The sequence below is a fragment of the Carcharhinus amblyrhynchos genome, chromosome 28 (genome assembly GCF_965287045.1).
Source record: "Carcharhinus amblyrhynchos chromosome 28, sCarAmb.v2.hapA, whole genome shotgun sequence".
NCBI classification, from domain to species: Eukaryota; Metazoa; Chordata; class Chondrichthyes; order Carcharhiniformes; family Carcharhinidae; genus Carcharhinus; species Carcharhinus amblyrhynchos.
In genome coordinates this window covers 16,561,302-16,576,707 of record NC_137351.1, presented here as the reverse complement: position 1 = coordinate 16,576,707, position 15,406 = coordinate 16,561,302, and the positions used below count along the sequence as shown (strand labels likewise).

The following is a 15,406-nucleotide window of genomic DNA, read 5'->3' as shown; positions in this document are numbered from 1 at the left end:
AGCCCTTTCCAGACACCCACCGCTCTCTGAGTGAAAAACCTACCCCTGACATCTCCTCTGTACCTACTCCCCAGCACCTTAAACCTGTGTCCTCTTGTGGCAACCATTTCAGCCCTGGGAAAAAGCCTCTGACTTTCCACTTGATCAATACCTCTTAACATCTTATACACCTCTATCAGGTCACCCCTCATCCTTCGTCTGTCCAAGGGAAAAAGGCCGAACTCCCTCAACCTATCCTCATAAGGCATGCTCCCCAATCCAGGTGACATCCTTGTAAATCTCCTCTGCACCCTTTCTATGGCTACCATATCCTTCCTGTAATGAGGCGACCAGAACTGAACACCGTACTCCAAGTGGGGTCTGACCAGGGTCCTATATAGCTGCAACATTATCTCTCGATTCCTAAACTCAGTTCCTTGATTGATGAGGGCCAGTACACCATATGCCTTCTTAATCACAGCTTTAACCTGCATAGCTGCTTTGAGCGTCCCATGAACTCAGACCCCAAGATCCTTCTGATCTTCCACACTGCCAAGAGTCCTACCTTTAATGTTATATTCTGCCATCCTATTTGACCTGCCAAAATGAACCACTTCACACTTATCTGGGTTGAACTCCATCTGCCACTTCTCCGTCCAGTCTTGCATCCCATCAATGTCTCACTGCAACTTCTGACATCCCTCCACAACACCTCCAACCTTTGTGTCATCAACAAACATCAACCCATCCCTCCACTTCCTCATCCAGGTCATTTATAAAAATCACAAAGAGTAAAGGTCCCAGAACAGATCCCTGGGGCACTCCACTGGTGACTGACTTCCATGCAGAATATGACCGATCTATAACCACTCTTTGCCTTCTGTGGGCAAGCCAGTTCTGGATCCACAAAGCAATAACTCTTGGATCCCATGTCCCCTCACTTTCTCAATAAGCCTTGCATGGGGCACCTTATCAAATGCCATGTTAAAGTCCATATAAACTACATCTACTGCTCTTCCTTCATCAATGTGTTTAGTCACATCTTCAAAAAATTCAATCAGGCTTGTAAGGGCTTTGACAAAGCCATGCTGACTATTCTTAATCATATTATACCTCTCCAAATGTTCATAAATCCTGCCTCTCAGGATCTTCTCCATCAACTTACCAACCACTGAGGTTAGACTCACTGATCAATAATTTCCAGGGCTATCTCTACTCCCTTTCTTGAATAAAGGAATAATATCCCCGCAATCCTCCGGAACCTCTCCCGTCTCCATTGATGAAGCAAAGATCATCGCCAGACATTTCCAGCAATCGCCTCCCATAGTAGCCTGGGGTACATCCCATCCGGTCCTGGTGACTTATCTAACTTGACGCTTTTCAGTAGCTCCAACACATCCTCTTTCTTAATATCTACGTGCTTAAGCTTTTCAGTCCATTGCATGTCTGCACTACAACCACCAAGATCCTTTTCCATAGTGAATACTAAAGTAAAGTATTCATTAAGTACCTCTACTATTTTTTCCAGTTCCATACAAACTTTCCCATGGTCACACTTAATAGATCCTATTCTTTCACATCTTATCCTCTTGCTCTTCACATACTTGTAGAATGCCTTGGGATTTTCCTTAATTCTGCCTGCCAAGGCCTTCTCATGACCCCTTCTGGCTCACCTAATTTCCTTCTTAAGATCCTTCCTATTAGCCATATACTCTTCTAGATCTCTAACATTACCTAGCTCTCTGAAGCTTTTGTAAGTTTTTCTTTTCTTCTTGACTATATTTATTACAGCCTTTGTACACCACAGTTCCTTTAACCTACCATAACTTCCCTGTCTCATTGGAACGTTGCTATGCAGAATTCCAGCAAAATATTCCCTGAAAATTTGTCACATTTCTTCGGTACATTTCCCTGAGAAAACCTCTTTCCAATTTAAGCCTCCAGTTTCTTGCCTGATAGCCTCATAATTCTTCTTACTCCAATTAAACACTTTTCTAACTTGTCTGATCCAATCTCTCTCCAATGCTGTTGTAAAGGAGATAGAATTATGATCACTATCTCCAAAATGCTCTCCCACTGAGAGATCTGACACCCAACCAGATTCATTTCCCAATACCAAATCAAGTACAGCCTCTCCTCTTGTAGGCTTATCCACATACTGTGTCAAGAAACCCTCCTGAACACACCTAACAAACTCCTCCCCATCTAAACCCCTTACTCTAGGGAGATTCCAATCAATATTTGGGAAATTAAAATCTCCCATCACAATAACTCTTATTATTACAGCTTTCCAGGATCTGCTTCCCAATCTGCTCCTCAACATCCCTGTTACTATTGGGCGGCCTTTAGAAAACACCCAGTAAAGTTATTGACCCCTTCCTATTCCGAACCTCCACCCACAGAGACTCCGTAGACAATCCCTCCATGGCGTCCATCTTTTCTGCAGCCGTGACACTATCTCTGATCAGTGCCACTCCCCCACCTTTTTTGCCTCCCTCCCTGTCCCTTCTGAAACATCTGAAACTTGGCACTTGAAGAATCCTGTCCCTGAGTCATCCGAGTCTCTGTAATGGCCACTGCATCACATTTCCCAGTAGTGATCCACACTCTAAGCTCATCCACTTTGTTCACAACACTCCTTGCGTTAAAATAGACACATCTGAAACCTTTGGTCTGAGCACTCCCCTTCTCTATCACCTGCCTATCCTCCCTCTCTCACTGTCGACAAGCTTTCTCCCAGTCACTTCAATTTGATTCCCACTCCCCAACCTTTCTAGTTTAAACTCTCTCCAGTAGCCTTAGCCAACCTCCCTACCAGGATATTGGTTCCCCTGGGATTCAAGTGCAACCTGTCCTTTTTGTACAGGTCACACCTGCCCCAAAAGAGGTCCCAATGATCCAGAAACCTGAATCCCTCAGCCACGCATTTATCCTCCACCTCATTCCATTCCTACTCTCACTGTCATGTGGCACAGGCAGCAATCCCGAGATTACTACCTTTGTGGTCCTTCTTCTCAACTCCCTTCCTAACTCCCTATATTCTCCTTTCAGGACCTCTTCCCTTTTCCTACCTATGTCATTGATACCAACATGTACCACGACCTCTGGCTCCTCTCCCTCCTACTTCAGGATATTTTGGATGTGATCAGAAACATCCCGGATCCTGGCACCAGGGAGGCAAACTACCATCCAAGTTTCTTGACTGTGTTCGCAGAATCGCCTGTTCAACCCCCTCACTGTAGAGTCCCCTATCACTATTGCCTTCGTCCTCCTTTCCCTACCCTTCTAAGCTACAGAGCTGCACTCTGTGCCGGAGGTACGGCCACTGTTGCTTCCCCCAGGTTGTACTCAAACAGGAGTACTTATTGTTAAGGGGCACAGCCACTGGGGTACTCTCTAGTACCTGACCTTTCCCTTTCCCTTTCCCCTTCCCCTTCCTAAACGTGACCCACTTGTCTGCCCCCCGTGGCCCTGGTGTGACCACCTGCCTGTAACTCCTCTCAATCACCTCCTCACTCTTCCTGACCAGACGGAGGTCATCGAGCTGCAGCTCCAGTTCCCTAATGCGGTCCCTTAGGAACTGCAGCTCGACACACCTGGTGCAGATATGGACGTCCGGGAGGCTAGGAGACTCCAGGACCTCCCACATCCGACACCAAGAACAACGAAGTGGTTTCACACTCATAATTTCTCTTTCTTCAAATAACACAGGAAGAACTAAGGACTAAACCTACCCTGCCTTGTCCGTTTCCGCGTAAGCCCGTTGAGCCAAAGCCTTTCAGCCTTCACTCTGCTGCTTGCTAACGATGCTGCCCGCTGGATAGTGCAGCCTGCTTTTTAAACCTCACACACAGTACTGGCTGACTTCCGGTGTCTGCGTAGTCAAATAAAAAAAAAACTTTCCCAGACTACTCTGCGGCCCACTTCTGGTTTACAGTTTAAAAACTAAGAAAAAGAAAAAAATACTCTGCGAAAAAAAAAGATAAAAAACAATACATGTCTTACCCTCAGCACTCCTGCCACCAATCAGTCCCTCTCTGCCTTGCTCTGGTTCATGTGTCTGTCCAGATAAGTCTTAAATGTTGCTAACGTGTCTGCCTCAACCACCTCACTTGGCAGTGCATTCCGGGCCCCTCACCACCCTCTGCGTAAAAAAAACTTCCCCCTCACATCTCCGATGAACCTTTCCCCCCTTACGTTGCACTTGTGCCCCCTTTTAATTGTCATTTCTGCTGTGGGAGAAAGCTTCCAACTGTTCACTTTATCCATACCCCTCATAACTTTATAAACTGCTATCGGGTCGCCCCTCAGCCTCTGTCTTTCCAGGGAGAACAAGCCCAGTTTATTCAATCTCTCCTCATAGCTAATACCCTTCATACCAGGCAACATCCTAGTAAATCTTTTCTGTACTCCCTCCAAAGCCTCCACATCTTTCTGGTAGTGTGGTGACCAGAATTGGACACAGTATTCCAAATGTCGCCTAACCAACGTTTTATATAACTAATACAATTTGCCAACTTTTATACTCAATGCCCCGTGCGATGAAGGCAAGAATGCCATATGCTTTGTTCACCACCATTTTCACCTGTGCTGCCACTTTTAAAGATTTGTGGAGTTTAATTTAGACAAATGCGAGGTAATGCATTTTGGTAGATTGAACCAGGGCAGGACTTACTCAGTTAATGGGAGGGTTTGCAGAACACAGAGATCTAGGGTACATGTTCATAGCTCCTTGAAAGTGGAGTCACAGGTGGACAGAGTGGTGAAGGCATTCAGCATGCTTGGTTTCATCGGTCAGAACATTGAATACAGGAGTTGAGATGTCTTGTTGAAGTTGTACAAGACATTGATAAGCTCACACTTGGAATACTTCGTACAGTTCTGGTCATCCTATTATAGAAAGGATTTTATTAAACTAGAAAGAATGCAGAAAAGATTTACTGGGATGCTACCATGACTTGATAGTTTGAGTTATAAGGAGAGGCTGGATAGACTGGGACTTTTTTCTCTGGCGTGTAGAAGACTGAGGGGTCTCCGTACAGAAGTCTATAAAATAATGAGGGGCATAGACAAGGTAAATAGTCAATATTTTTCAAACAGAGTGTGATGAGTATCTGGAACAAGCTGCCAGAGGTAGCAGTAGAAGTGGGTGCAATTTTATCTTTTAAAAAGCATTTAGACAGTTACATGGATAAGATGGGTATTGAGGGATATGGGCCAAATTAGAGCAATTGGGATTAGCTTAGGGGTTTAAAAAAAGGGCAGCCTGTTTCCATGCTGTAAATCTCTATGACTCTACGACTCTATGATCTGTACTCCCAGATCTCTCTGTGTGTCTGTGCTCCTGATGGTTCTACTATTTATTTTATAGCTCTCACCTGAATTGGATCTACCAAAGTGCATCACCTCGCATTTGTCTGGATTAAATTCCATCTGCCATTTCTCCACCCAATTTTCCAGCCTATCTATGTCCTCCTATATCTTCTGACAATCTTCATCACTGTTCACAACTCCACCAAAGAACAAAGAAAATTACAGCACAGGAACAGGCCTTTCGGCCCTCCAAGCCTGCACCAACCATGCTGCCTGACTGAACTAAAACCCCCTACTCTTCTGGGGACCATATCCCTCTATTCTCATCCTATTCATGTACTTGTCAAGATGCCCCTTAGAAGTCACTACCATATCTGCTTCCACTACCTCCCCTGGCAACGAGTTCCAGGCACCCACCACCATCTGTGTAAAAAAAAATCCATCTCATACATCTCCTTTAAACTTTGCACTTCGCACCTTAAACCTATGCCCTCTGGTAATTGACTCTTCCACCCTGGGAAAAAGTTCTGACTATCCATTTTGTCCATTATTGCCTTTCATAATCTTATAGACTTTTATCAGGCCTCCCCTCAACCTCCGTCGCTCTAGTGAGAACAAACCAAGTTTCTCCATCCTCTCCTCATAGCTAATGCCCTCCATACTAGGCAACATCCTGGTAAATCTTTTCTGTACCCCATCCAAAGCCTTCATATCCTTTTGGTAGTGTGGCGACCAGAATTGAACACTATATTCCAAGTGCAGCCTAACTAAGGTTCTATAAAGCTGCAACATGACTTGCCAATTTTTAAATTCAGTACCCCGGCCAATGAAGGCAAGCATGACGTATGCCTTCTTGACTAGCTTTTCCACCTGCATTGCCATTTTCAGTGACCTGTGTACCTGTACACCCAGATCCCTTTGCCTATCAATACTCTTAAGGGTTCCGCCATTTACTGTATATTTCCTATCTGTATTAGCTTTTCAAAAATTCATTATCTCACATTTGTCCGGATTAAACTCCATCTGCCATCTCTGCGCACAAGTCTCCAACTGATCTATATCCTGCTGTACCCTCTGATGGTCCTCATCGCTATCCTCAAATGCACCAAACGTTGTGTCGTCTGCAAGCTTACCAATCAATGTGGTTACATTTTCCTCCAAATCATTTATATAACAAACAGCAAAGGCCCCAGCACTGATCCCTGAGGAACACCACTTGTCACAGCCCTCCATTCAGAAATATACCTTTCCACTGCTACCCTCTGTCTTTGACTGAGCCAGTTTTGTATCCACCTTGCCAGCATGACCCCATGTGACTTCACCTTCTGCACCAGTCTGCCATGAGGGACCTTACTGAAGTCCATGTAGACAACATCCACTGCCCTACCCTCATCAATCATCAATCACAATCTGAGTATCATCTGCAAACTTGCTAATCAAACCAGCTACGTTTTCTTCCGAATCATTTATATATTATGAACAGCAGAGGTCCCAGCACTGATCCTTGTGGAACACCACAAGTTACAGGCCTCCATTCAGAAAAACACACTTCCACTGCTATCCTCTGTTTCCTATGGCCAAGTCAGTTCTGAATCCATTGAGCTAGTTCACCCCTGATCCCGTGAGCTTTAATCTTTTGTACCAGCCTGCCATGAGGGACCTTGTCAAATGCTTTACTAAGATCCATGTAGACAACATCCACAGCCCTTCCCTCGTCAATCATTTTTGTCACCTCCTCAAAAAACTCAATCAAATTAGTGAGACATGACCTCCCTCGTACAAAACCATGTTGTCTGTTGTTCACAAGACCATTCAGTTCCAAATGTGTATAGATCCTATGCCTAAGAAAATTCTCCAACAATTTCACTGTCACTGAGGTCAAGCTCACTGGTCTATAATTACCCAGGTTATCCTGCTATCCTTCTTAACTAACAGGACAACATTGGCTATCCTCCAAGCCTCTGGGACCTCACCAGTGGCCAAAGAGGAAACAAAGATTTCTGTTAGAGGCCCAGCAATTTCATCTTGTCACCTCAGTAATCTCGGGTAGTTGCCATCTTGTCCTGGGGATTTGTCTACCTTACTGCTTTTTAATTCACTTCCTCCCTTGTAATGATGACTTGTTCTCAAGGGTTTACACACCCCTCTGAGACACCATCAATCGACATGTTCCTCCTTTGTGAATACCGATGCAATGTACTCATTAAGGATTTCACCCACTTCCTTTTGTTCTACACATGATTTCCCTCCTTTGTCCTTGAGTAGACCAACTCTTTTTCTAGCTACCCTCTTGTTCCTAATATATGTATGAAATGCCTTGGGATTCTCCTTAATCCTGTCTGCCAGGGACCCTTTTTTGCCTTCCTAACTCCCTGTTTGAGTTCTTTTCTACTTGCCCTGCATTCTTCAATTGTTTAATCTGTTTTAGTTGCCTAGACCAAAAGGTCTCCATCCCTTTTCTTTTTGACTAGTCTTGTAATTTCCCTGGTCAGCCACAGGTCCTGAATCCTGCCTTTCCTGTCCTTCCTTTTCACAGGCACATGCCTATCCTGCACTCCGATCAACTGCTCCTTAAAAGACTCCCCCATGCCAAACATGGATTTACCCTCAAACAGCCTCTCCCAAACAATGGCCCTCCCAAAAGAGCTCAGATTTTGGAAGAGGAAAAGCTTCATTTCCAGTCGAAGTGTCAGAACCAGAATCCCGCACAAAATGAGCAAAACAGAACCTCCGAAAGTGGGAAAGATGCATGAAATAGAACAGGCTAACCAACCTCGACATGCAAAGATCATACTTCAATCTCTTTCTCATTCAAGAGGCAAATTGAGAATACGGCTTGACACAAGTTTTTAAAAATAGACATGAAGAAAAGAAACAACTTGCTGATCAGACAAAAGATCAAAGCAATAAATCAATGCTTTAAAAAACTAATTAATAAAGATGACCATTACACACACACATACACACACTTACAGACACACACACAGTAACACGCTCACACACTTACACACACACACACACTTACACACACACATTTACACACACACAGACACACACACATTTACACACACACAGTCACACATACACTTACACGCACACATTTACACAGTCACACACACACTTACAGGCACACATTTACACACATACAGTCACACACACTTACACAAACACATACAGCCTCACACACACACTTACATGCACTCAGACACACACGCACACAAACTTACACACATACAGACACACACCTATACACACACACCCACACAGACACACACCCACACACACATACACTCGCACACATACGGACAACACACGCTCACACACACACTCACTCACACACTTACACACACACACATACAGACACACACCCACATATACACGCATTCACACATACACACTCACTCATATACACTCGCTCATATGCATACACACACTCTCTCACACACACTTACACACATAGACATACATCCACACACACATGCGCTCACACATACATGCACACTCACACACATAAACACACATACATACATACACATACACAGACACTTATACACGTATGGATACACACCCACTCACTCATTTCACTCACACACACTTACATACATACAGACACACACACACGTGCTCACACATACACACTCATGCACTTACACACATACGGATACACACATGCTCATACATTCACATACACACTCACTCACATGCACACACACACATATACACACACACACATATTCACACACACGCACTCTCACTCGCACACGCACACACACACATACACACACTCTCTCGCACACGCTCATACACACACACATGCTCACACATGCACACACGCGCACTCATATGCACACACACACACTCACATGCAGACACACACACATGCACTCTTTTACACACTCTCACATACAATTTCCCCACACACATTGTCAGACTCATGCAGTCACTCTCGCACACTTAATCTTTTCCCAATGTATCACAGCTTGGTATGGTTCCTGCTCTGTCCAAGACCAAAAGAAACTACAAAGAGTCATGAATGTAGCCCAATCCATCACGCAAACCAGCCTCCCATCCATTGACTCTGTCTACACTTCCCACTCCCTCGGGGAAAGCAGCCAGCATAAAATAAGGACCCCATGAAATTCTCTCTTCCACCTTCTTCCATTGGGAAAAAGATACAAAAATCTGAGGTCACGTACGAACCAACTCAAGAATAGCTTCTTCCCTGCTGCAGACTTTTGAATGGACTTAACCTTGCATTAAATGATCTTTCTCTGCACCCTTGTTATGACTGTAACGGTACATTTTGCACTCTCTCCTTTCCTTCTCTATGTACGGTATGCTTTGTACAGCGTGCAGGAAGCAATACTTTTCACTGTATATTAATACAAGTGGCAATAATAAATCAAATCGTATCTCTCACACACACATTTACATTTTCTCTCTCATTCTGTTTTGCCCATTCACACACAATCTCACACACCCTCAGACTCTCTCTTGCACACCCAATCACACACTCTGTTTCACACACATATTCTCTCTCATGTACTCTCTCACTCTCCCTCACTCTTCCACTGAGTCTCACTCGCACATTCATTCCCTCACACAGTCTCTCATTTTCTCACACACGCCCTCACACAATCTCTCATTTTCTCACACACGCCCCCACACATTAATTCATTCTCTCATGTTCTCTCTCTTCACACTTACTACTTCGTTATGGTTCAGGTCAGAAACTCCAAAGTGTTTTATGGAGTCCGCCTGGACCATACATTTTGCATCTTGAGTTGGCTGGGATAAGCATGAGATGTTTCACTTCAGGTATAATTCAAGTGACCCACTGGAGAGTTTTTATCAAACAAAGTTTATTTAAGAAAGTTAACATGTATAGTAAGAAAATTAGCAAGAACTTTCATCAATTGCAAACAAGAAACCAAAGTAACCACAATAATATGTACTCCTTAACAAACATATCTAATGTGTTCCAATCAAAACCAAAACCTTCCAAAGACAAAATCCTTTAAACAAGTTCAATGCAACAAAGACTAATACTCACGTGATACTGGAAATTAAGTCCTTTGGTTGAAGTCTGCAGATCTCTGGATTCACTCAGAACAGTGTGAAGTCAAAATCAAAACAGCTTCTCAGAACCCCAAAACAATAACAGACAACTCCCATCCAAGTCACCTAAGGAGCAATAAAAAGATATCTGACAGTCAACTTGGCTGCACTGAGATCAGCTTGGGCTATGAGCGAAGAAACCATTGAAGCTGTGAGCCATAGAGATCATGATTTAAAAAAAACTTTCTTAAAGGTGCACAAATATCACACTTTTTTTTATACACACACAGTCTCACATAAACTCTCACACACTCTTTCACACACACACACACACACACTTTCTCACACTCAGTCTCTCACACTGCATTTATCACACTCTCTCACACATATGTTCACACATTCTCGTATTCTCTCGCACACTCACTCTCTCTCACACACAAAGTCACATTCACTCATGCCCAACAGGCCTGGGCCCTTTGGAGATTAAAATGATGAGGGAGAGGTTGAAGACAGGCCTCCTTTTCCCCACCCTGCTTCACACCGCAGCTGTCATGAAAGCCGCTGCTGAAACTGCCATTCTGCCGCCCAGTATCAGATGTTTCGCTCCCTGGTGAATCTTATCAGGAAGAAATGTTAGAGGGAGACACGCTGTGATTGGAGGAGCAACTCTGTGCCGAATCTTTGCTGCACTTCTTGGTGCTTTAGGCATTGGCTCTGAGAGTTGGAGAGAGAGCATGGCAGGTTAGACAGGATGGAGATGTCTTTCCTAGGGGAGATCCAGGAACCAAGCAGAAGCTGCTGGAATGCTGACATCCCACCACAGCAGCTGGTGGTATTTGAATCCAATAAAAAAAATCTGGAATTAAGAATCTACGGATAACCATGGAACTATTGTCGATTGCTGGAAAAACCCATCCAGTTCACTAATGTCCATTAGGGAAGGAAATCTGCCATCCTTACCTGGTCTGGCCTACATGTGACTCCAGAGCCATGGCAGTGTGGTTGACTCTCAGCTGTCTTCCAAGAGCAACTAGGGATGAGTAATAAATGATGGCCAGCCAGTGACACTCATGTCCCACGAATGAATAAATAAAATTCTGATCGAGGGAAACTGGATACACTTTAAATTAGACACTGGGGCGGTAGTTTCAGTTCCTTCTGATGCTGAACCATGGTTCAGCCATCATGCATTAAGCTACATGGCTGAGACTCAAGGTCACAGAGAAACTGAATGTGATTCTTCAAATACAGAGAGGGGGAAAAATCACTGAAACCTGATATCTGATGCTGAACCAGAGCAGCTCACATTTCATCAGGACAGCTTGTGCCCACTTTCATCTGATTTACAGAGTAGGAACTGGAATAGCTGAGAACTACTGCCCAAAAGCTACAGATCTGAATTTCGACAGCAGTTCCTGGGACGAGGAAAGCTGAAGGCAGGGTAATACATCAGCCTGTACCCTGAGACAAAGCCAGTGTGCCTATTACACCTAGAAATATTCCTCACCCACCCTTACCAAAGGTAAAGAAGGAAATTGGCTCAATGTTGAAGCAAGTGGTTATTTCACCTGAGACAGAAACAAGACTGATGTTCAGGGATGTCCAGTGTCCAACCCCAACACATCAACCCCAATTTGATATCTTGTACAGCTGAGCAAAGCAGCTGCAGACAGATTTCATCCAATGGCATCTGGGAACGAGAGTTCCGCAAAACTGGGACAAGTTCAGTCTTCACAAAGTAAGATGTAAACAGTGGATTTTGGAAACTACCTCTCAATGAAGAGTTTACGTTGTTCAAAACCACCCCCCCCCCAACTCAGGGATCACTGGACAGTGATCAGGAGCAGGAACCCTGGCTGATTTCCCCTCTCTCTCTAACCCAGGGATCACTGTCCAGTGATCAGGAGCAGGAAGCCTGGCTGATTTCCCCTCTCTCTCTAACCCAGGGATCACTGTCCAGTGATCAGGAGCAGGAAGCCTGGCTGATTTCCCCTCTCTCTCTAACCCAGGGATCACTGTCCAGTGATCAGGAGCAGGAAGCCTGGCTGATTTCCCCTCTCTCTCTAACCCAGGGATCACTGTCCAGTGATCAGGAGCAGGAAGCCTGGCTGATTTCCCCTCTCTCTCTAACCCAGGGATCACTGGACAGTGATCAGGAGCAGGAACCCTGGCTGATTTCCCCTCTCTCTCTAACCCAGGGATCACTGTCCAGTGATCAGGAGCAGGAACCCTGGCTGATTTCCTATTGCTCTCTAACCCAGGGATCACTGGACAGTGATCAGGAGCAGGAACCCTGGCTGATTTCCCCTCTCTCTCTAACCCAGGGATCACTGGACAGTGATCAGGAGCAGGAATCCTGGCTGATTTCCCCTCTCTCTCTAACCCAGGGATCACTGGACAGTGATCAGGAGCAGGAACCCTGGCTGATTTCCTATTGCTCTCTAACCCAGGGATCACTGGACAGTGATCAGGAGCAGGAATCCTGGCTGATTTCCCCTCGCTCTCTAACTCAGGGATCACTGGATAGTGATCAGGAGCAGGAATCCTGGCTGATTTCCCCTCGCTCTCTAACTCAGGGATCACTGGATAGTGATCAGGAGCAGGAATCCTGGCTGATTTCCCCTCGCTCTCTAACTCAGGGATCACTGGATAGTGATCAGGAGCAGGAACCCTGGCTGATTTCCCCTCTCTCTCTAACCCAGGGATCACTGGACAGTGATCAGGAGCAGGAACCCTGGCTGATTTCCCCTCTCTCTCTAACTCAGGGATCACTGGATAGTGATCAGGAGCAGGAACCTTGGCTGATTTCCCCTCGCTCCCTAACCCAGGGATCACTGGACAGTGATCAGGAGCAGGAACCCTGGCTAAGAGCAGGTCACTTAGTGTAGATGAATGTTATTTTTTTGTCAGAGTGAGCAAGTTGGTTCCAGGCCTTTGGAAAGCTGTAGGTGGAGATTGATGCAGACAGAAACATGATCTATAGCTGCTGCCCAGGTGAATGGTGGAGCAGGCCCTGGGGCTAACTCTTGTGTTTTTGTTCCAGGAGAAAGAAGTATTGCAGAAACAATTGGAAGAAGCAAACCGTGAGGCGCAGAAATACCGACAGCAGCTCATTGAGAAGGAGCAGGAGGCGGAGGCCTATAGGCAGCGCCTGGAAGCCTTTGGTGATCTGGACTCGAACAAAACGGTGCATTAAGATGTCAGATGGAAATGGAAAGGCTGACTCACATCACAATAAACTGGTCCCTGCTTGCAAAAGCCTGGGGAAAGATGACCTTCTCTGATCAATGAGTCCAGGCAAAAAGATCTGCAGGTCAAAGCATAGGTGCAAAAATTCTGCTTCTGAAACCCTGATAGTGACTTCACTGCAGCCAAATGATGTAGAGAAGGAGGGGGGAGTGGTTGGAGGGTGAGGGGGAAAGATTGGAGGGTGAGAGGAGAGAGGTTAGAGGTTGGAGGGTGAGGGGGATGAGGTTGGAGGATGACAGGGGATGAGATTGGAGAATGAGAGGGGGTGAGGTTGGAGGATGAGAGGGGGTGAGATTGGAGGGTGAGGGGGGTGACGTTGGAAGGTGAGGGGGGTGTGAGGCACTGAGACCCTTTTCTGTTTATTTCAGCTGAAGTTTCGATTTGCTAAGAGAGCTGTGAATCATCAGTGAGCCGTGGTCATTTTGCTCTTGATATAGTGGCAGGTTCTGGCTGTTGTGAGATTATCTTTGAATATTTCTTATTGTTAATGATTGGACGGGATCTGTAAAATTCTGCAAAGTGGAAAAATATTCCAAGGGCAAAAAAAAAGATCTGAAAGCCTCCTGCACGTTAATACCCTCTGTACCAACTATCCAGATTGAAATCTAGATCCTGAGGGTGAAGAGGTAAATTTGGACAGTCTGCTTTGCAGAACCTGTAGAGAATGGTTTCCTGGGCTGTGCTTTCTGAAGGGATTGAAGCTTTCAGAGTATAAACGTAACTGCACAAAGTCAACTGGTGGCTTCTCACATTCCTGAAATTGTTCTGAAAATTCAAAAGTTCAGAAATTCTGAGACTAGTAAGAGTTAAAGTCTGGCTGTCAGGATCAAATTCAGGAGTAGAAGCTGTTACAAAGCTGGTTAAAGGCTTCTTAAATCATCAACATTCATTAATTTTAAACAAAAACAAAACGCAGAGAAAAACCATGCCCCATCTTTGTAATTTTTGTAACTGATCTTTTTTTAATGAGTTGGATTTGTTATTTGGCAAACCTGTCAGTGTAACAATCCAGATAAAAGAATTCAAAGCAACAGAAGACATCGCAACATGGAACAGCGCAGTGCTGGGAAGGACCTGGCAAGAACTCATTGGGCTAAGGAGAAAATCAGAAGCTGTAGGTGAATCTCGGAATCTGTGACAATCCCACATTCAGGAAATGGGAATAATTCTGTTAATCAGACTGACATTATCAGCACTGATACATCCTCTCTGCACTGAGGATGTATTTCAGCCCAGTGTGCTGAGAAATACAGCAACTTCTTAAACATGTGGCATTCAGAATATTAAAAAACATTGATTTACACTGAGACCAGGAAGAGATTCATCATCCAGTGTTACACTTCACTGCCAAAAGCGGAAGTGGAATAGATCACAGTAAACAGAGGGGTCTGGTTGTGACATCATGTTTGGCTCTAAGTTACAGTTAAATTATTTTCCATCTGTGTGAAATAGCAAATTTCTTGTAGATTTAACCAAACACCAATAATTTTCTCAGCGTCAGAAAGTACAATGCAGTGCATGTTGCGAGTGTCTGCATGTCTTCATGCTGCATTGCTGGTATCTGCATGTCTCTGTGGTGCATGGCTGCTGGTATCTGCAGGTTTCAGTGCTGCATTGCTGCTGATGTCAACACATCTTGGTGCTGCAAGGCTGCTGATAACTGCCAGTCTCAGTGCTGCATTGCTGGTGCCTGCCAGTCTCAGTGCTGCATTGCTGGTGCCTGCCAGTCTCAGTGCTGCATTGCTGGTGCCTGCCAGTCTCAGTGCTGCATTGCTGGTGTCTGCTGGTCTCAGTGCTGCATTGTTGG

The 15,406-nt window shown here is 45.0% G+C and overlaps 1 protein-coding gene across 8 annotated transcripts in view; it reads left to right on the top strand.

The window, feature by feature from the left end:
- The window catches only part of gabpb1 (GA binding protein transcription factor subunit beta 1), an 83,800-nt gene extending 70,060 nt beyond the window's left edge, over positions 1–13,740 (top strand). For all 8 annotated transcript variants that reach the window (XM_080214269.1, XM_080214268.1, XM_080214265.1 and 5 more), the window contains one exon: positions 13,394–13,740. In XM_080214269.1, the coding sequence (XP_080070395.1) occupies positions 13,394–13,546 (153 nt within the window). In that variant the 3' untranslated portion in view covers positions 13,547–13,740. The remainder of the gene's footprint in view (positions 1–13,393) is intronic.
- Positions 13,741–15,406: the final 1,666 nt, after the last annotated feature.